At 41.9% G+C, this 24,286-nt stretch overlaps 1 protein-coding gene across 3 annotated transcripts in view; it reads right to left on the minus strand.

Annotated features, from left to right (window-relative positions):
- pnut (septin 7-like protein pnut) overlaps positions 1–24,058 on the minus strand; it is a 150,678-nt gene extending 126,620 nt beyond the window's left edge. For 2 of the 3 annotated variants that reach the window (XR_011714256.1, XM_071675083.1), the window contains exons 1-2: positions 23,903–24,057; positions 8,754–8,860 (exon numbers count right to left, since the gene is read on the minus strand). Coding sequence is in view for 2 of the 3 variants with exons in the window: in XM_071675083.1 (XP_071531184.1) it covers positions 8,754–8,860; positions 23,903–24,032 (237 nt within the window). In the remaining variant the exon portion in view is untranslated. Of the gene's footprint in view, positions 1–8,753; positions 8,861–23,902 lie in introns of all 3 variants that reach the window. The other variant, XM_071675074.1, reaches the window with a different exon arrangement.
- Positions 24,059–24,286: the final 228 nt, after the last annotated feature.

A 24,286-nucleotide genomic window follows, 5' to 3' on the forward strand; every position in this document is an offset into this window, starting at 1 on the left:
TCTGATGCTCTGTACATGCCTTCACCCTCAATAAATATATATATATATATATTGTTGTTCGCTGATGATACAGCGCTGGTGGCTGATTCATGTGAGAAACTGCAGAAGCTGGTGACTGAGTTTGGTAAAGTGTGTGGAAAGAAGAAAGTTAAGAGTAAATGTGAATAAGAGCAAGGTTATTAGGTACAGTAGGGTTGAGGGTCAAGTCAATTGGGAGGTGAGTTTGAATGGAGAAAAACTGAAGGAAGTGAAATGTTTTAGATATCTGGGAGTGGATCTGGCAGCGGATGGAACCATGGAAGCGGAAGTGGATCATAGGGTGGGGGAGGGGGCGAAAATTCTGGGAGCCTTGAAGAATGTGTGGAAGTCGAGAACATTATCTCGGAAAGCAAAAATGGGTATGTTTGAAGGAATAGTAGTTCCAACAATGTTGTATGGTTGCGAGGCGTGGGCTATGGATAGAGTTGTGCGCAGGAGGATGGATGTGCTGGAAATGAGATGTTTGAGGACAATGTGTGGTGTGAGGAGGTTTGATCGAGTAAGTAACGTAAGGGTAAGAGAGATGTGTGGAAATAAAAAGAGCGTGGTTGAGAGAGCAGAAGAGGGTGTTTTGAAATGGTTTGGGCACATGGAGAGAATGAGTGAGGAAAGATTGACTAAGAGGATATATGTGTCGGAGGTGGAGGGAACGAGGAGAAGAGGGAGACCAAATTGGAGGTGGAAAGATGGAGTGAAAAAGATTTTATGTGATCGGGGCCTGAACATGCAGGAGGGTGAAAGGAGAGCAAGGAATAGAGTGAATTGGAGCGATGTGGTATACCGGGGTTGACGTGCTGTCAGTGGATTGAATCAAGGTATGTGAAGCGTCTGGGGTAAACCATGGAAAGCTGTGTAGGTATGTATATTTGCGTGTGTGGACGTATGTATATACATGTGTATGGGGGTGGGTTGGGCCATTTCTTTCATCTGTTTCCTTGCGCTTCCTCGCAAACGCAGGAGACAGCGACAAAGAAAAAAAAAAAAATATATATATATATATATATATATATATATATATATATATATATATATATAAGGGGAGTGGGGGAGGAATGGGATGTATTTAGGGAATCAGTGATGGATTGCACAAAAGATGCTTGTGGCATGAGAAGAGTGGGAGGTGGGTTGATTAGAAAGGGTAGTGAGTGGTGGGATGAAGAAGTAAGATTATTAGTGAAAGAGAAGAGAGAGGCATTTGGACGATTTTTGCAGGGAAAAAATGCAATTGAGTGGGAGATGTATAAAAGAAAGAGACAGGAGGTCAAGAGAAAGGTGCAAGAGGTGAAAAAGAGGGCAAATGAGAGTTGGGGTGAGAATCATTAAATTTTAGGGAGAATAAAAAGATGTTCTGGAAGGAGGTAAATAAAGTGCGTAAGACAAGGGAGCAAATGGGAACTTCAGTGAAGGGCGCAAATGGGGAGGTGATAACAAGTAGTGGTGATGTGAGAAGGAGATGGAGTGAGTATTTTGAAGGGTTGTTGAATGTGTTTGATGATAGAGTGGCAGATATAGGGTGTTTTGGTCGAGGTGGTGTGCAAAGTGAGAGGGTTAGGGAAAATGATTTGGTAAACAGAGAAGCGGTAGTAAAAGCTTTGCAGAAGATGAAAGCCGGCAAGACAGCAGGTTTGGATGGTATTGCAGTGGAATTTATTAAAAAAGGGGGTGACTGTATTACTGACTGGTTGGTAAGGTTATTTAATGTATGTATGACTCATGGTGAGGTGCCTGAGGATTGGCAGAATGCGTGCATAGTGCCATTGTACAAAGGCAAAGGGGATAAGAGTGAGTACTCAAATTACAGAGGTATAAGTTTGTTGAGTATTCCTGGTAAATTATATGGGAGGGTATTGATTGAGAGGGTGAAGGCATGTACAGAGCATCAGATTGGGGAAGAGCAGTGTGGTTTCAGAAGTGGTAGAGGATGTGTGGATCAGGTGTTTGCTTTGAAGAATGTATGTGAGAAATACTTAGAAAAGCAAATGGATTTGTATGTAGCCAGAGGTTGAACCATTATGTGACATTCATTTTTTTTCATTCATTACAAGCTAGAAGTTTCAGTTTTCTAAATTGTTTCTTACATTTCTCATATGTATATATATGTATGTGTGTGTGTGTGTATATGTGCGTGTGTGTGTGTATGTGTGTGTATGTGTATATGTATATATATATGTATATTATCCCTGGGGATAGGGGTGAAAGAATACTTCCCACGTATTCCTCGCGTGTCGTAGAAAGCGACTAGAGGGGACGGGAGCGGGGGGCCAGAAATCCTACCCTCCTTGTATTAACTTTCTAAAATGGGAAACAGAAGAACGAGTCACGCGGGGAGTGCTCATCCTCCTCGAAGGCTCAGACTGGGGTGCCTAAATGTGTGTGGATGTAACCAAGATGTGAAAAAAGGAGAGATAGGTAGTATGTTTGAGGAAAGGAACCTGGATGTTTTGGCTCTGAGTGAAACGAAGCTCAAGGGTAAAGGGGAAGAGTGGTTTGGGAATGTCTGGGGAGTAAAGTCAGGGGTTAGTGAGAGGACAAGAGCAAGGGAAGGAGTAGCAATACTCCTGAAACAGGAGTTGTGGGAGTATGTGATAGAGTGTAAGAAAGTAAATTCTTGATTAATATGGGTAAAACTGAAAGCTGATGGAGAGAGGTGGGTGATTATTGGTGCATATGCACCTGGGCATGAGAAGAAAGATCAAGAGAGGCAAGTGTTTTGGGAGCAGCTGAATGAGTGTATTAGTGGTTTTGATGCACGAGACCGGGTCATAGTGATGGGTGATTTGAATGCAAAGGTGAGTAATGTGGCAGTTGAGGGAATAATTGGTATACATGGGGTGTTCAGTGTTGTAAATGGAAATGGTGAAGAGCTTGTAGATTTATGTGCTGAAAAAGGACTGATGATTGGGAATACCTGGTTTAAAAAGCGAGATATACATAAGTATACTTATGTAAGTAGGAGAGATGGCCAGAGAGCGTTATTGGATTACGTGTTAATTGACAGGCGTGCGAAAGAGAGACTTTTGGATGTTAATGTGCTGAGAGGTGCAACTGGAGGGATGTCTGATCATTATCTTGTGGAGGCTAAGGTGAAGATTTGTATGGGTTTTCAGAAAAGAAGAGTGAATGTTGGGGTGAAGAGGGTGGTGAGAGTAAGTGAGCTTGAGAAAGAGACCTGTGTGAGGAAGTACCAGGAGAGACTGAGTACAGAATGGAAAAAGGTGAGAACAATGGAAGTAAGGGGAGTGGGGGAGGAATGGGATGTATTTAGGGAATCAGTGATAGATTGCGCAAAAGATGCTTGTGGCATGAGAAGAGTGGGAGGTGGGTTGATTAGAAAGGGTAGTGAGTGGTGGGATGAAGAAGTAAGATTATTAGTGAAAGAGAAGAGAGAGGCATTTGGACGATTTTTGCAGGGAAAAAATGCAATTGAGTGGGAGATGTATAAGAGACAGGAGGTCAAGAGAAAGGTGCAAGAGGTGAAAAAAAGGGCAAATGAGAGTTGGGGCGAGAGAGTATCATTAAATTTTAGGGAGAATAAAAAGATGTTCTGGAAGGAGGTAAATAAAGTGCGTAAGACAAGGGAGCAAATGGGAACTTCAGTGAAGGGCGCAAATGGGGAGGTGAAAACAAGTAGTGGTGATGTGAGGAGATGGAGTGAGTATTTTGAAGGTTTGTTGAATGTGTTTGATGATAGAGTGGCAGATATAGGGTGTTTTGGTCGAGGTGGTGTGCAAAGTGAGAGGGTTAGGGAAAATGATTTGGTAAACAGAGAAGAGGTAGTAAAAGCTTTGCAGAAGATGAAAGCCGGCAAGACAGCAGGTTTGGATGGTATTGCAGTGGAATTTATTAAAAAAGGGGGTGACTGTATTACTGACTGGTTGGTAAGGTGCCTGAGGATTGGCGGAATGCGTGCATAGTGCCATTGTACAAAGGCAAAGGGGATAAGAGTGAGTGCTCAAATTACAGAGGTATAAGTTTGTTGAGTATTCCTGGTAAGTTATATGGGAGGGTATTGATTGAGAGGGTGAAGGCATGTACAGAGCATCAGATTGGGGAAGAGCAGTGTGGTTTCAGAAGTGGTAGAGGATGTGTGGATCAGGTGTTTGCTTTGAAGAATGTATGTGAGAAATACTTAGAAAAGCAAATGGATTTGTATGTAGCATTTATGGATCTGGAGAAGGCATATGATAGAGTTGATAGAGATGCTCTGTGGAAGGTATTAAGAATATATGGTGTGGGAGGAAAGTTGTTAGAAGCAGTGAAAAGTTTTTATCGAGGATGTAAGGCATGTGTACGTGTAGGAAGAGAGGAAAGTGATTGGTTCTCAGTGAATGTAGGTTTGCGGCAGGGGTGTGTGATGTCTCCATGGTTGTTTAATTTGTTTATGGATGGGGTTGTTAGGGAGGTAAATGCAAGAGTTTTGGAAAGTGGGGCAAGTATGAAGTCTGTTGGGGATGAGAGAGCCTGGGAAGTGAGTCAGTTGTTGTTCGCTGATGATACAGCGCTGGTGGCTGATTCATGTGAGAAACTGCAGAAGCTGGTGACTGAGTTTGGAAAAGTGTGTGGAAGAAGAAAGTTAAGAGTAAATGTGAATAAGAGCAAGGTTATTAGGTACAGTAGGGTTGAGGGTCAAGTCAATTGGGAGGTGAGTTTGAATGGAGAAAAACTGGAGGAAATGAAGTGTTTTAGATATCTGGGAGTGGATCTGGCAGCGGATGGAACCATGGAAGCGGAAGTGGATCATAGGGTGGGGGAGGGGGCGGAAAAATCTGTGGGCCTTGAAGAATGTGTGGAAGTCGAGAACATTATCTCGGAAAGCAAAAATGGGTATGTTTGAAGGAATAGTGGTTCCAACAATGTTGTATGGTTGCGAGGCGTGGGCTATGGATAGAGTTGTGCGCAGGAGGATGGATGTGCTGGAAATGAGATGTTTGAGGACAATGTGTGGTGTGAGGTGGTTTGATCGAGTGAGTAACGTAAGGGTAAGAGAGATGTGTGGTAATAAAAAGAGCGTGGTTGAGAGAGCAGAAGAGGGTGTTTTGAAGTGGTTTGGGCACATGGAGAGGATGAGTGAGGAGAGATTGACCAAGAAGATATATGTGTCGGAGGTGGAGGGAACAAGGAGAAGAGGGAGACCAAATTGGAGGTGGAAGGATGGAGTGAAAAGGATTTTGTGTGATCGGGGCCTGAACATGCAGGAGGGTGAAAGGAGGGCAAGGAATAGAGTGAATTGGAGCGATGTGGTATACCGGGGTTGACATGCTGTCAGTGGATTGAATCGGGGCATGTGAAGTGTCTGGGGTAAACCATGGAAAGCTGTGTAGGTATGTATATTTGCGTGTGTGGACGTATGTATATACATGTGTATGGGGGGGGGGTTGGGCCATTTCTTTCGTCTGTTTCCTTGCGCTACCTCACAAACGCGGGAGACAGCGACAAAGTATAAAAAAAATAATAATTTATGGATCTGGAGAAGGCATATGATAGAGTTGATAGAGATGCTCTGTGGAAGGTATTAAGAATATATGGTGTGGGAGGAAAGTTGTTAGAAGCAGTGAAAAGTTTTTATCGAGGATGTAAGGCATGTGTACGTGTAGGAAGAGAGGAAAGTGATTGGTTCTCAGTGAATGTAGGTTTGCGGCAGGGGTGTGTGATGTCTCCATGGTTGTTTAATTTGTTTATGGATGGGGTTGCTAGGGAGGTGAATGCAAGAGTTTTGGAAAGGGGCAAGTATGAAGTCTGTTGGGGATGAGAGAGCTTGGGAAGTGAGTCAGTTGTTGTTCCCTGATGATACAGCACTGGTGGCTGATTCATGTGAGAAACTGCAGAAGCTGGTGACTGAGTTTGGTAAAGTGTGTGAAAGAAGAAAGTTAAGAGTAAATGTGAATAAGAGCAAGGTAATTAGGTACAGTAGGGTTGAGGGTCAAGTCAACTGGGAGGTAAGTTTGAATGGAGAAAAACTGGAGGAAGTAAAGTGTTTTAGATATCTAGGAGTGGATCTGGCAGCGGATGGAACCATGGAAGCGGAAGTGGATCATAGGGTGGGGGAGGGGGCGAAAATCCTGGGAGCCTTGAAGAATGTGTGGAAGTCGAGAACATTATCTCGGAAAGCAAAAATGGGTATGTTTGAAGGAATAGTGGTTCCAACAATGTTGTATGGTTGCGAGGCGTGGGCTATGGATAGAGTTGTGCGCAGGAGGATGGATGTGCTGGAAATGAGATGTTTGAGGACAATGTGTGGTGTGAGGTGGTTTGATCGAGTAAGTAACGTAAGGGTAAGAGAGATGTGTGGAAATAAAAAGAGCGTGGTTGAGAGAGCAGAAGAGGGTGTTTTGAAATGGTTTGGGCACATGGAGAGAATGAGTGAGGAAAGATTGACCTAGAGGATATATGTGTCGGAGGTGGAGGGAACAAGGAGAAGTGGGAGACCAAATTGGAGGTGGAAAGATGGAGTGAAAAAGATTTTGTGTGATCGGGGCCTGAACATGCAGGAGGGTGAAAGGAGGGCAAGGAATAGAGTGAATTGGATCGATGTGGTATACCAGGGTTGACGTGCTGTCAGTGGATTGAATCAGGGCATGTGAAGCGTCTGGGGTAAACCATGGAAAGCTGTGTAGGTATGTATATTTGCGTGTGTGGACGTATATATATATATATATATATATATATATATATATATATACATGTGTATGGGGGCGGGTTGGGCCATTTCTTTCGTCTGTTTCCTTGCGCTACCTCGCAAACGCGGGAGACAGAGACAAAGCAAAAAAAAGAAAAAGTATAATAATAAAATAATATAAAAAATATATATATATCTATATATATATATATATATATATATATATATATATATATATATATATATATATATATATATATATATATCCCAGGGGATAGGGGAGAAAGAATACTTCCCACATATTCCCTGCATGTCGTAAAAGGCGACTAAAAGGGGAGGGAGTGGGGGGCTGGAAATCCTCCCCTCTCATTACCTTTTTTTTAATTTTCCAAAAGAAGGAACAGAGAAGGGGGCCAGGTGAGGATATTCCCTAAAAGGCCCAGTCCTCTGTTCTTAATGCTACCTCGCTAATGTGGGAAATGGTGAATAGTTTGAAAGAAAGAAAAGATATATTTTTTTTTTCTTTGTCGCTGTCTCCCGCATTTGCGAGGTAGCGCAAGGAAACAGACAAAAGAAATGGCCCAACCCACCCCCATACACATGTATATACATACACGTCCACACACGCAAATATACATACCTATACATCTCAATGTACACATATATATATACACACACAGACACATACATATATACCCATGCACACAATTCACACTGTCTGCCCTTATTCATTCCCATCGCCACCTCGCCACACATGGAATACCATCCCCCTCCCCCCTCATGCGTGCGAGGTAGCACTAGGAAAAGAAAACAAAGGCCCCATTCGTTCACACTCAGTCTCTAGCTCTCATGAAATAATGCCCGAAACAACAGCTCCCTTTCCACATCCAGGCCCCACAGAACTTTCCATGGTTTACCCCAGAAGCTTCACATGTGCTGACAATGGATTGAATCAGGGCAGGTGAAGCGTCTGGGGTAAACCATCGAAAGTTGTGTGGGGCCTGGATGTGGAAAGGGAGCTGTGGTTTCCGTGCATTATTACATGACAGCTAGAGACTGAGTGTGAACGAATGGGGCCTTTGGTGTCTTTTCCTTGCGCTACCTCGCACACATGAGGGGGGAGTGGGTTGTTATTCCATGTGTGGTGAGGTGGCGATGGGAACAAATAAAGGCAGACAGTATGAATTATGTACATGTGTATATATGTATATGTCTGTGTGTGTATATGTATGTGTACATTGAGATGTATAGGTATGTATATTTGCGTGTGTGGACGTGTATGTATATACATGTGTATGTGGGCGGGTTGGGCCATTCTTTCGTCTGTTTCCTTGCGCTACCTCGCTAACGCGGGAGACATCGACAAAGCAAAATAAATAAAAAAATAAATATCATGTGTTTCTGTTATTTTGTATTCTTTAGTTCTTGGATTATGAGTAGTTTTAACGCTGGTGTTTGATTTAATCCCATGACTTTAAGATAGTATTATCCTGAGTTGTGTAACAATACCTATACATTTCAACGTATACATACATATACATACACAGACATATACATATATACACATGTATACATTCAAACATGCTGCCTTCATCCATTAACCCCGCCACACATGAAATGGCACTCCCCTCCCTCGTGCGCGTGCAAGATAGCGCTAGGAAAAGACAACAAAGGCCACATTCCTTTGCACTCAGTCTCTAGCTGTCATGTGTAATGCATCGAAACCACAGCTCCCTATCCACATCCAGGCTACACAAAACTTTCCATGTTTTACCCCAGACGCTTCACATGCCTTGGTTCAATCCATTGACAGCACATCAACCCTGGTATACCACATCGTTCCAGTTCACCCTATTCCTTGCACGCCTTTCACCCTTCTGTATGTTCAGGCCCTAATCGCTCAAAATCTTTTTCACTCCATCCTTCCACCTCCAATTTGTGAGTGTGTTGAAAGGAATGGGCATTAGAGATATAGATACATACATAGATAGAATGTTTAATGATGGTAAATAAAAATAAATTGTACAAGTGACATTTCTGTCAAAATCAAATCAACCAGAATTTCAATCAGTCATGCTACTCTCTCAAGACAACTTACCTGCACAGTTTTTTTGACCCTATGTGAGGGTCCTGGGTGGTCGTTGGAGTATATGTCAGACAAAAACATAGAATTAATGAGTGTACTCTTCCCCAGTCCACTCTCACCTGCAGACAAAATGCAACTTAGCATGGGAAGTACATGGGAAAGGCATACAGCAGAGGGCTTGTTGACCCAAATCTAAGTGGCTTCCTCCCCAACCTGCACTCCCTCTGGCAGGAATATGAACTGAAGAAATACCTTGCACATTTTAAGTCAGCCTGAATAGAATTTAATGGGACAAAGAACAAAAGGGAAGTCCTACTATAAAATCTTGTTGCACTATACAACCCTCTGCTGTACTACAATATATTCTTAGGATAAGGAATGAGAAAAAAGAATAATTGGATATGTATAAATTTTTTTTCCTTGTCTTCATTCAGTACATATCAGAACTAATGAGAAATTTATCTAACCAGTTTTTGAAAGTATTCATAAACAGTCTTTGCACAGACAATATTTGATGATAACTTATTCCAGTGTTCAATGCACCTATTCAACGCACCTACATGCAATGAAACTTTTTCCAATGTCAGAGTTACATCTTCTAGCTTTACATTTCATTTTGATTTTCCTAGTAACTGTATTCTCTTGTATTTCAAAAAGGTCTTCATGAATTTTGTTGTCTAAATTACTCAAATTTTGTAAACTTGTATTAGGTCACTGCAAAGTCTAAACTTCTTAAGAGAAAAGAGATCTAATCTTCTGAACCTCTCTTCATACATCTGTTATCTCAGAACTGCTATCAGTTTTGTCAACCATCTTGTACTTGTTCCAACTTTTCCTTATCTTTTTTGTAGTCTGAGGTCCAGCATTTGACTGTGGTCTTACTAAAATATCAAAAAGGGTCAGCATTTTTGCTGGTGTTTTGCATTCATTGTTCTTAGTTATGACACCGAACCTCCAATTTCCTTTTTCATTTGCTGATATACACTGTTTAGTATACCTCAATTTATCACAAATAACATCTTCAACATCCTTCTCTTCATCTACTTTAGTTAGTGAATTTCTGAATATCTCACAATATTAAGTATTTCACTCTTTAAAAAGCATAACTTTATATGTTTTCATTAAATTTCACCAACCATTAGCCCTACCACTCTACTTCATAAAGATCTTTTAGAAACATTACTTAGTCTTGCCCATCTATAGCTCTACCTAGATTCATAGTGTATTATTATCTACAGGATTTCTGCTTCAGTTGTACATGCATATGACTCAGTCTTCTTTATATTTAAGTTGGTACAGCATACACTATCATACTGCATCACACTTCATTTATCTATCTATTATTACCTTTAACTCCAACCCCATTACATGGGATGGGTTAAGTGTATAATGCCTCTCAATTCACTTACACATCCTACACTTATTCTGGTGTGCTAATTTGAACTTGGGCTTTTACAATTCTTTAAAAATTCATTAACTGTTCACTTTGCATACAAATTTGTGGCAGAATCCTAACCAATGAGGTTGACAGGTGCTGCTACTACAGTAGGGAGCTTAATACTTGTAAAAAGGTGAATTTGTGCCTCAAAGAGATACTATAATATTCTATTTATTTACTTATTCATTTTGCTTTGTCGCTGTCTCCCGCGTTAGTGAGGCAGTGCAAGGAAACAGACAAAAGAATGGCCCAACCCACCCACATACACATGTATATACATACATGTCCACACACGCAAATATACATACCTATATATCTCAACATATACATATATATACACACACAGACATATACATATATACACATGTACATAATTCATACTGTCTGCCTTTAATCATTCCCATCACCACCTCGCCACACATGAAATAACCCCCTCCCCCTCATGTGTGAGAGGTAGTGCTAGGAAAAGACAACAAAGGCCACATTTGTTCACACTCAATCTCTAGCTGTCATGTAATAATGCACTGAAACCACAGCTCCCTTTCCACATCCAGGCCCCACAGAACTTTCCATGATTTACCCCAGATGCTTCACATGCCCTGGTTCAATCCATTAACAGCACATCGACCCCGGTATACCACATCGTTCCAATTCACTCTATTCCTTGCACGCCTTTCACCCTCCTGCATGTTCAGGCCCCAATCACTCAAATTCTTTTTCACTCCATCTTTCCACCTCCAATTTGGTCTCCCACTTCTCCTCGTTCCATCCACCTCTGACACATATATCATCTTGGTCAATCTCTCCTCACTCATTCTCTCCATGTGACCAAACCATTTCAAAACACCCTCTTCTGCTCTCTCAACCACACTCTTTTTATTACCACACATCTCTCTTACCCTTACATTACTTACTCGATCAAACCACCTCACACCACACATTGTCCTCAAACATCTCATTTCCAGCACATCCACCTTCCTCCGCACAACTCTATCCATAGCCCATGCCTCGCAACCATATAACATTGTTGGAACCACTATTCCTTCAAACATAACCATTATTTCCCAGCAAAAATTGTCCAAATGCCTCTCTCTTATCTTTCACTAATAATCTTACTTCTTCATCCCACCACTCACTACCCTTTCTAATCAACCCACCTCTCACGCTTCTCATGCCACAAACATCTTTTGCGCAAGCCATCACTGCTCTCCTAAATACATCCCATTCCTCCCCCACTCCCCTTACCTCCTTTGTTCTCACCTTTTTCCATTTTGTACTCAGTCTCTCTTGGTACTTCCTCACACAAGTCTCCTTCCCAAGCTCACTTACTCTCACCACTCTCTTCACCCCAACATTCTCTCTTCTTTTCTGAAAACCCCTACAAATCTTCACTTTCGCCTCCACAAGATAATGATCAGACATCCCTCCAGTTGCACCTCTCAGCACATTAACATCCAAAAGTCTCTCTTTTGCGCGCCTATCAATTAACACGTAATCCAATAACACTCTCTGGCAATCTCTCCTACTTACATACGTATACTTATGTATATCTCTCTTTTTAAACTAAGTAATCCCCATCACCAGTCCTTTTTCAACACATAAATCTACAAGCTCTTCACCATTTCCATTTACGACACTGAACACCCCATGTACACCAATTATTCCCTCAACTGCCACATTACTCACCTTCGCATTCAAATCATCCATCATTATAACCCGGTCTCGTGCATCAAAACTACACTCATTCAGCTGCTCCCAAAACATTTGCCTCTCGTGATCTTTCTTCTAATGCCCAGGTGCATATGCACCAATAATCACCCATCTCTCTCCATCAACTTTCAGTTTTACCCATATCAATCTAGAGTTTATTTTCTTACACTCTATCACATACTCCCACCACTCCTGTTTCAGGAGTAGTGCTACTCCTTCCCTTGCTCTTGTCCTCTCACTAACTCATGACTTTACTTGCAAGACATTCCCAAACCACTCTTCCCCTTTACCCTTGAGCTTCGTTTCACTCAGAGCCAAAACATCCAGGTTCCTTTCCTCAAACATACTACCTATCTCTCCTTTTTTCTCATCTTGGTTACATCCACACACATTTAGACACCCCAATCTGAGCCTTCAAGGAGGATGAGCACTCCCTGCGTGACTCCTTCTTCTGTTTCCCCTTTTAGAAAGTCAAAATACAAGGAGGGGAGAGTTTCTAGCCCCCCACTCCCGTCCCCTTTAGTCGCCTTCTACGATACATGAGGAATGTGTGGGAAGTATTCTTTCTCCCCTATCCCCTAGGATATATTCTACAGTATGCAAATCTCACCCAGTTTTCTTTTGCAGACCTCGTTAGTACACCCTTAAAGCGGAACTGAAGGGAAGGTGTTGCCCAACTTAATCAGGTCAACAGTTTTGAAAACAGACAAACATTTGAGGCGACCTGAAATTCTAATTTTTTGATAATCTAAGAGCCCTGCTACCTCTGGCAAACACTGCACTGAGTTTGCTATCTGCTAGTGGCCTGTCAAGGATAAAGCACTAAAGGATAAGAAGCAGCACTGGAGTCACCAGTTAAGCTGGGGAGTAAATGGGACGAGCAATTGTGTGTGATGGCTCAGAATGTTAGTGGGATGATTGGTAAGGGAAACAAGAGGGAGCTTGTGAAGAAATCTGAAAGTTATAGTTTGGATGTGATGGGATTAAACAAGTCCATATCAATGGACACAATGAATGCAAGTTTTGCGAGGGCATGGAAGGAGTCATATGGACAAGAATGAATGAAAATTATCAGGGAAGAGGGAAAACAGGATGTGCAGTTACTAAGAGTATAGGAGGATGTTACAGAGCATGGATGGAAAGTATCAAGAATGTTACAGAGCATGGATGGAAAGTATCAAGAATACTGTGGGTGAAAGGAAAGACATATTATGAAGGATGCATGGGTACATGTATATACACCCATGAATATGAAGACTGTGTGAGATAAAGATGAAATGAAACATTTCTGAAGACATCTGAATGACTGTATAAATGGGTTTGAGAAGGAGAGGAAGGTGGTTGTCATAGGTAATATACATGTGAAGGTGGAATGTGATGAATTTGGCAAGGTAGTTGGTAAATGGGGAGTGCCTAGAATAAATGAGAATGGAAGTTATCTTATGGATGTTGTGTTGAGAGGGGATTTATCTATTGCAAATACCTTTCTTCAGAACAAGATGATCCACAGATATACATGTATGAGAAATGATTGAAGAAAGAAGAACAAAAGGGTTTGACTGAATATGAGGCAGTGAATGAAAGGTTGAGAAAGGCTGTGCTGGATGCAAGAGTTCCAAGTGGATTCTTTGGAGATTCTGGCCATTTTGCAGTGCTTGTGGAGGTATGGTGTAAAGAAAAATGAGAAGTAAAAGTGTTGACAAGCAAAGAAGATAAATCAGAATGAATGCAAGGAGGAATATGAAAGAAGGGTGACAATTTAGATGAAAGTGTAGTAAATGAAAGATGGTCATGTGTGAATGAGGTGTTTAAAATGCTTAGAGAAAGACTGTCAAATGTTGTCAAATTAGTACTTGGATAAAAGGTTGTGAGGTTGTGAGATGTAAGAATAAAAAGGGAAATGCATGGTGGACAAGTGAGATTAGAAATGCTAAGGAAGAGAACAAAAAGGTTTCAGTTAGATTGCTCAAAGAAAATGTTCAGCAAAGGAGACAGAAGAAAGAATTTAAGGTGTGTAGATGGAATGTCAAGAAGCACATAGAAGAAAGCAAAGAAAGAGTAGATAAAGATTTTGGAAGAAAGCCAAGAGAAAAGTTTAGTGAAAATAAGAAATTGTAATGGAAGGAGGTGAAAAACCAAAGAGTTGGGTGTAAGAGTTGAAATGTAAATGTCAGAAGCAAGGAAGGGGAATCATAAGGAGGAAGTGAAGATGGAAAGAGTATTTTGAACTGATGGATGTGGAAGAAAGTGAGGCAGCAGTTGTCATATGCATGAGAATGGAGGGTGGAAGGAAAAGCACAGAAGCCTATAGCAAGAAAGGAGGTAAAAAGGGTGATAATGAAGCTGAAGGTAAGAAAGGCACCTGAAGAGGATGGGATCAAGGCTGAAATGTTGAAGTATGGAGTAGAAATGAGATAAAGTGGATGCATTTGATATATGATTTAGCATCAAAACAGAAAGGTTGTGCCCGAGGATTAGGTGAAAGCTTTTATCATTCCTTTATTCAAAGGAAAAGGTTCTAAAGATGAAGGTAGCAATTATATGGGAACAATTCTATTAAGTATACCTGGAACAATGTATGCAAGAGTGTTGATTGATACAGTGATGGAAGTGACTAAATGCAAAATAAGTGAGGAGCAAGGGGGCTTTTGCAATGAGTATGACCATGGACCATGGAAAGGTATATAGCAAAATATAAAAAGCTGTATGTAGCCTTTATGGATCTAAAGAAAGCATATAACAGAGTCAAGAGGAGCGCTTTATGGAATGGTTAGGGATACATGGGGTAGGTGAACAACTGTTGGATGATGTGAAAGTCTCCTATAGAGTAGCAAATGCATCTGCAATAGTGGATGGAGAGTTGAACAAAAGTTTCCTTTCCATGCAGGAATGAGGTAAGGCTGTGTGATGCCACCATGGCTTTTTAACATAAATATAGATGGAGTGATATGCGAGATGAAAGCAAAACTCTTGGAATGGGTGTAGAGAAGGAGCATGGTGGTGAGGTATGATGGCTAGTGACAAGCTTGCTTGCATATAAAGAGGAGGTGCAGAAGGTTGTAAGTGTGTTTCATGATGTGTGTTAAGTTTAGGAAATTGAAGGTAAATGTGAATAGAAGTACAGTAGTGGTATCTGATAGGAAACAGAGTGAAAGTATAGATTTTGCAAAGTCTTACAGAGTGAGAGAAGAAAGTGGACAAAACTGTCATATATCTGGGGAGAGAAAGATGGAAGAGGTGACATAATCAAAGTATTTTGGAGCTATCTTGTGTAAGTTTGGTGATATGCAAGGAGAAATCTTAGCTAAGTTTGGTAATATGGAAGGAGAGATAAGGAAGAGAGCAGTAATAGATAGAAGAGTTACTGGGTACCTTAACAGAAAAATGAAGGGTAGAGCTGAAACTATGGAAGACAAGAAATCATAGTCCTCCCAACACAGACCTATGCCACTGAAACATGGATATGGAATGAGTCATAGGGGTCAAGAAACCAGGCTGTGGAAGTGAGCTATTCGAGAGGAACGTATGGCAAGACTACATGGGATGAAGAAAGTATGAGAGATTTGGTATGGCAGGGAATGCAAAGGGAATGAACTGCAGGGTGGTAAAGTGGTTTGGGCATGAGAAGTACGCACAATGGGGAGTACACAAGGAGACTATATGATAGTATGATTAAAAAGGCAGCCCAAGTATGGCAGCACTGGCACCAGAGCAGGCCATTGAAGCAGTTACACCATTGTCCAAATATGGCAGCAGTGGCACCATGTTCCATGTATGGCAACAGTGGTATCACAGCCCAGGTATTGCAGCAGGGGCAACACAGTCCAGGTATGGTAACAATGGCTCCCCAGCCCAGTAATGGCAGCAGTGGCACCACAGCCTAAGTCTGGAAGTAGTAGCACCACAGCCCAGATATAGCAGCTGTGGCAACACAACCTAGGTATGGCAGCAGTGGCACCAGAGCTCAGGTATAGCTTGTCCTAAATATAACTTGTTTACTCTTCAGTCGCGACACCACCACACCTTAGCCACTTTTACATTCTATATTTTTCCTCAACTTAACTCCACCTGACATACACCCATCCCTCACCTACATCCTACTTCACATTCCCTCATCCCTCACCTGGACTCATCCCTCACATCCCAAACCACATACTCCTATCCCTCATCTACACTCCAACTCACATACCCTCATCCCTCACCCATACCTAATCTCACACCCCAACTCAAATACCTCCATCCCTCACCTACACTCCACCTTAAATACCTTAATCCCACGCCTACACACCACCTCACATATCACCACTCCTCACCTAAACCACAGTTCACAAACTCCCCCCCCTCACATACCCCCCATTTCTCACCTACACCCTAACTCACATACCCCTATCTCTCACTTACACCCTAACTCACATACCTGGTAAATACCTGGTGATCTTAATACCTGGTGAGATCTTTGGGGGTCTTCATCCCCACAGCCCAGGCTTGGCCCAGCCCTCATCTAAACCCAACATAATCCAATCCTTCACATCACATACCCCCACCCTCACCTTAAATACTCTCATCACACCGCACATACCCTAATCCTACCCTTCATACTGCCATCCCTCACATATATCCCAATCTTTTTTGTACACCTCACCTCACATACCCTAACCTACAACTATACCCCACCTTTCATACCCCATCCCATAAATACAACTAACATCACATATCCCATCCCTCAAATACATCCCACCTCATATACTCCTCACCCAAACCCTATCTCAAATATCCCCAAACCAAAGTCCACATATTCCCATCCTTTACCCACTTCTCACCTCATAGCACTATTCTTTACCCATGTACTAACTCATATACCCCAATTCCTCACATACACCCCACCTCACATGACCCTTATCAACACAAACCCCAAACACCTATCATTCTAACTCCATTCTATACTTACAATTCAACTTACCCAATCCCACACCAATATCATACCTCACATACCCCCAATCCTTACCTACATCCCAACTCACATAAACTCCATATTTCCCCTTTCCATATTTACAACTCACCTCTCATAACCCATCCCACCTCATACATCCCCAACCCTCACAACTCCTCATATATAACTCACCTCATATATTTCTATTCCACATTTACAACTCATCTTGCATAACCTTATCACTCAACCACACCCAAAACCACAAACCCCATCTCTTACCTACATTCCACCTCATACATTCCTTTCTTTATGGACATTCCACACATCCTGCCACACATATCCAATTCTATGCCTATGTCCCAATTCATATACCCCCATCCCACACCACCTTAACTCACACACCCCATTTCATACCTACACCCTAACTCACAAACCTCATCCACACTCCATCTCACATAACCCAATCACACCCCATTCCTCTTTACATACCCCATCCCTCACCTACAGCCCACCTCACATACCCTCATCTCTATAGCAACTCACATACCACATCTACAACCCAGCTCACATACCCCTAACCTACACCTAAAGCCGACCTCAAGGTGACTCAAACATCTCCCCTCATGACTCAAACTCCTCCTTTACCTTAACTTAAAGTGGAAGAATCTGTTTTGCTCTCACTCATGACTCATGTCTCAAGGAAGAAACCAACATACTGTACCAGTCTTAGGGCCACCTCTTATCAGATATTCCAAAAAGAAGCCTTATATTAAGGTGGGACTATCTAACCCAATGCATGTTGCTACAGACTACTTAACCATCTGTTGTTTGTGACAGGTGGCCCATTGTCCTTAGTGATAGGTGGGCCATTTGTCCTTAATGAAAGGTAGACTATCTGTCGTTAGTGACGGGTGGATCATCTGTCTTTAGTGAAGTGTGGATAGTCTGTTGTTAGTGTAAGAGGACCACCTACAGTTAGACATATGTATGTACCATTGTCATTAGTAATGGGTGGACCGTGACGTGTGGACCATCTGTTGTTAGTGACGGGTGGATCCTCTGTTGTTAGTGACTTATGGATAATCTATCATTAGTGATGTGAACCATCTGTTGTTAGTATAAGAAGACCACCAACTATTAGTAACATATGTACCATCCATTGTTAGTGTCGGGTGGACTGTGAGGTGTGGGCCAGCTGTCGTTATTGTCAATTTATAACCATCTGTCGCTACTGACTGGTGCACTTCAGTGACAGGTAAACAACCTGTTGTTAGTGAGAGGTAAACTATCTGTCACAAAAGACAGGTGAACCATCTGTCATTAGTGTTGGGTGGACCATCTGTAGTCTGTAGTCAGCGACAGATGGACCACCTGTTTTTAGTGACAAGTAGACCATCTCATTACTAACAGAAGAACAATCTGTCATTAATAACAAGTGAACCATTTGTCGTTGAAGGGTAAAAACTTCTTCTTTAGTGAAGATAGAACATCTGTCATTAGTAATGAGTACCATCTGTTGTTAATGACAGGAAGACCCATGTGTCATTAAAGACAGGTGGAACATTCATGTTTAGTGACAGATGGACCATCTGTTGTTAATGACAGGTAGACCATCTGTCGTTAGAGATGGGCAGACCAATGGTTGATGTCAGATGGACCATCTGTTGTTAGAAACAGGTGGACCATCTGTCAGTAAAAGCAGGTGAACGATCTGTCGTAAGTAACAGATGAACCATCTGTCGTTAGTTTAGGGGATCATCTGTTGGTGATGGGTGGTACATCTGTCATTAAAGACATGTGGACAATCTGTCAATATTGACAGCTGATCTACCTTTTGTTAGCTAAAGGTGAATTATGTCGTTATTGACAGGTGAACCATCTGTCATAATAGACAGGTGGACCATCTGTCATTATTGACAGGTCTACCATCTGTCTCTAATTACAGGTGGACTATTCGTGTTTAGCGCAAGTGGACCATCTGTCATTAATGACAGGTGAACCATTTGTGTTTAGTGGCTAGTGAACCATCTGTTGTTAATTAAAGGTGGACCATCTGTTGTTAGTGACAGATGGACCATGCGTCGTTTGTGAAATGTGGACAATCTGTCATCAGTGACAGGTGAACTATCTTTCGTAAGTGACAAGTGACCACTCGTGTTTAGCAACAAATGTACCATCTGTTGTTAATGACAGGTGGATCATTCATGTTTAGTGACAGGTGGACCATTCATGTTTAGTGACAGGTGGACCCATTGTCATTAGTAATATGTGGACCATTCATGTTTAGTGACAGGTGGACCCATTGTCATTAGTAATATGTGGACCAGCAGTCATTAATGACATAAGAACCATCTTTCGTTAGTGACAGGTGGACAATCTATCATAAGTGACAGGTGAATGACCTGCCATTAGTGATGGGTGGACAATCAGTCGATGGTGAGAGGTGAACGTTGTCATCAGTGAAATGAACCATCTGCCGTTAGTGACGGTGACCATCTGTTACTAGTAACAGGTGGACCATCTGTTGTAAGCGACATGTGGACAATCTGTCATTCATGAAAGATGAACACCTTTCGTAGTGACAGGTGGACCATTAGCCATTACTGACAGGTGGACTACCAGTTATTAGTGGTTGATGGGCCATCTGCCATTAGTGGCTGGTGAACTAGCTGTGAGTGAAATGTGTACCAGCTGTCGTTAGTGACAGGTGGACCATCTGTTGCTAGTGACAGGTGAAGCCTATGTCACCCCAACATTTGTGTAGGCAGTGGAAGGTTGACCTACCACCCCAGGGAGGCTGGGTGTCACTCTGCCCCAGTGCTACTCCCAAGGGAGGCTGGGTGTCACTCTGCCCCAGTGCTACTCCCAAGGGAGGCTGGGTGTCACTCTGCCCCAGTACCTCTCCCTGAGGAGGCTGTCCCCTATATCATAGAGGAGCCCCGGCCACCATGTGGGGCTCCCCCGTTCCCACAAGCTTCTGAGTTTCCATCATCAGCCCTTTGGCTCCCCAACTGCTGGGGCTCCTTCATCAGCACCTTGTGTCCTGTTGGTCGCCTGAATATGGTCTGCACTACTCACCAACTACCATGATGATGAATACACTACTCACCAACTACCATGATGATGAATACACTACTCACCAACTACCATGATGATGAATACACTACTCACCAACTACCATGATGAATACACTACTCACCAACTACCATGATGATGAATACACTACTCACCAACTACCATGATGATGAATACACTGCTCACCAACTACCATGATGATGAATACACTACTCACCAACTACCATGATGATGAATACACTGCTCACCAACTACCATGATGATGAATACACTACTCATCAACTACCATGATGATGAATACACTGCTCACCAACTACCATGATGATGAATACACTACTCATCAACTACCATGATGAATACACTACTCACCAACTACCATGATGATGAATACACTGCTCACCAACTACCATGATGATGAATACACTGCTCACCAACTACCATGATGATGAATACACTACTCACCAACTACCATGATGATGAATACACTGCTCACCAACTACCATGATGATGAATACACTACTCATCAACTACCATGATGATGAATACACTACTCACCAACTACCATGATGATGAATACACTGCTCACCAACTACCATGATGATGAATACACTGCTCACCAACTACCATGATGATGAATACACTGCTCACCAACTACCATGATGATGAATACACTACTCACCAACTACCATGATGATGAATACACTGCTCACCAACTACCATGATGATGAATACACTACTCATCAACTACCATGATGATGAATACACTACTCACCAACTACCATGATGATGAATACACTGCTCACCAACTACCATGATGATGAATACACTGCTCACCAACTACCATGATGAATACACTGCTCACCAACTACCATGATGATGAATACACTATTCACCAACTACCATGATGATGAATACACTACTCACCAACTACCATGATGATGAATACACTGCTCACCAACTACCATGATGATGAATACACTACTCACCAACTACCATGATGATGAATACACTACTCACCAACTACCATGATGATGAATACACTGCTCACCAACTACCATGATGATGAAGACACTGCTCACCAACTACCATGATGATGAATACACTACTCACCAACTACCATGATGATGAATACACTGCTCACCAACTACCATGATGAATACACTACTCACCAACTACCATGATGATGAATACACTGCTCACCAACTACCATGATGATGAATACACTACTCACCAACTACCATGATGATGAATACACTGCTCACCAACTACCATGATGAATACACTACTCACCAACTACCATGATGATGAATACACTACTCACCAACTACCATGATGATGAATACACTGCTCACCAACTACCATGATGATGAATACACTGCTCACCAACTACCATGATGATGAATACACTGCTCACCAACTACCATGATGATGAATACACTGCTCACCAACTACCATGATGATGAATACACTACTCACCAACTACCATGATGATGAATACACTACTCACCAACTACCATGATGATGAATACACTGCTCACCAACTACCATGATGATGAATACACTGCTCACCAACTACCATGATGATGAATGCACTACTCACCAACTACGATGATGAATACACTACTCACCAACTACCATGATGATGAATACACTGCTCACCAACTACCATGATGATGAATACACTACTCACCAACTACCATGATGAATACACTGCTCACCAACTACCATGATGATGAATACACTGCTCACCAACTACCATAACGATGAATACACTGCTCACCAACTACCATGATGATGAATACACTACTCACCAACTACCATGATGAATACACTACTCACCAACTACCATGATGATGAATGCACTACTCACCAACTACCATGATGATGAATACACTGCTCACCAACTACCATGATGATGAATGCACTACTCACCAACTACCATGATGATGAATACACTATTCACCAACTACAATGATGATGAATGCAGTACTCACCAACTACCATGATGAATGCAGTACTCACCAACTACCATGATGATGAATGCACTACTCACCAACTACCATGATGATGAATGCAGTACTCACCAACTACCATGATGAAGAATGCACTACTCACCAACTACCATGATGATGAATGCACTAACTACATGATGAATGATGCCAACTACCATGATGATGAATGACTACTCACCAACTACCTGATGAATACTCAACTACCATTATGATGAATGCACTCACTAACTACCATGATGATGAATGCACTACTCACCAACTACCATGATGATGAATGCACTACTCACCAACTACCATGATGATGAATACACTACTCACCAACTACCATGATGAATGCAGTACTCACCAACTACCATGATGAATACACTACTCACCAACTACCATGATGATGAATGCACTCACTAACTACCATGATGATGAATGCACTACTCACCAACTATCATGATGAGGAATGCACTACTCACCAACTACCATGATGATGAATACACTACTCACCAACTACCATGATGATGAATGTAGTACTCACCAACTACCATGATGAATACACTACTCACTAACTACCATGATGATGAATGCACTACTCACCAACTACCATGATGATGAATACACTACTCACCAACTACCATGATGATGAATGCACTACTCACCAACTACCATGATGATGAATGCACTACTCACCAACTACCATGATGAATGCACTACTCACCAACTACCATGATGATGAATGCACTACTCACCAACTACCATGATGATGAATGCACTACTCACCAACTATTATGATGAATGCAATACTCACCAACTACCATGATGATGAATACACTACTCACCAACTACCATGATGATGAATACACTACTCACCAACTACCATGATGATGAATACACTACTCACCAACTACCATGATGATGAATACACTGCTCACCAACTACCATGATGATGAATACACTACTCACCAACTACCATGATGATGAATACACTGCTCACCAACTACCATGATGATGAATACACTACTCACCAACTACCATGTTGATGAATACACTACTCACCAACCTCCATGATGATGAATACATTGCTCACCAACTACCATGATGATGAATACACTACTCACCAACTACCATGTTGATGAATACACTACTCACCAACTACCATGATGATGAATACACTACTTACCAACTACCATGATGATGAATACACTACTCACCAACTTCCATGATGATGAATACACTGCTCACCAACTACCATGATGATGAATACACTACTCACCAACTACCATGATGAATACACTGCTCACCAACTACCATGATGATGAATACACTACTCACCAACTACCATGATGATGAATACACTACTCACCAACTACCATGATGATGAATACACTACTCACCAACTACCATGATGATGAATACACTACTCACCAACTACCATGTTGATGAATACACTACTCACCAACTATCATGATGATGAATACATTGCTCACCAACTACCATGATGATGAATGCACTACTCACCAACTACCATGATGATGAATACACTACTCACTAACTACCATGATGATGAATGCACTACTCACCAACTACCCTGATGATGAATACACTACTCACCAACTACCATGATGATGAATGCAGTACTCACCAACTACCATGATGATGAATGCAATACTCACCAACTACCATGATGAATACACTACTCACCAACTACCATGATGATGAATACACTACTCACCAACTACCATGATGATGAATACACTACTCACCAACTACCATGATGATGAATACACTACTCACCAACTACCATGATGAATACACTACTCACCAACTACCATGATGATGAATGCAATACTCACCAACTACCATGATGATGAATACACTACTCACCAACTACCATGATGATGAATACACTACTCACCAACTACCATGATGATGAATACACTACTCACCAACTACCATGATGATGAATACACTACTCACCAACTACCATGATGATGAATGCACTACTCACCAACTACCATGAGGGAGAACTCGAAGCCTCGTTTGACGGCCTTGCGGTACACCTGGTTGGGAAGGTTGGCGAAGCCCACATACCCGTCAACTTCTCTTGGTCGTCTCTCCTTCACCAGCTCCTTTACCATCTTGTTCTGCAATGATACAAACACTTCACTAACAAACTCCCGCGAGTATACATAAATATCTTGTGGAGGCGAATTTGAAGATTTGTTGGGGTTTCCAGAAAAGAAGAATGTTGGGGAGAAGAGAGTGGTGAGATTAAGTGAGCTTGGAAAGGAGACGTGTGAGGAAGTACCAGGAGAGACTGAGTGTAGAATGGCAAAAGGTGAGAGCAAATGAAGTGAAGGGAGTGGGTGAGGAATGGGATATATTTAGGGAA

Source organism: Panulirus ornatus, chromosome 2 (genome assembly GCF_036320965.1).
Source record: "Panulirus ornatus isolate Po-2019 chromosome 2, ASM3632096v1, whole genome shotgun sequence".
NCBI classification, from domain to species: Eukaryota; Metazoa; Arthropoda; class Malacostraca; order Decapoda; family Palinuridae; genus Panulirus; species Panulirus ornatus.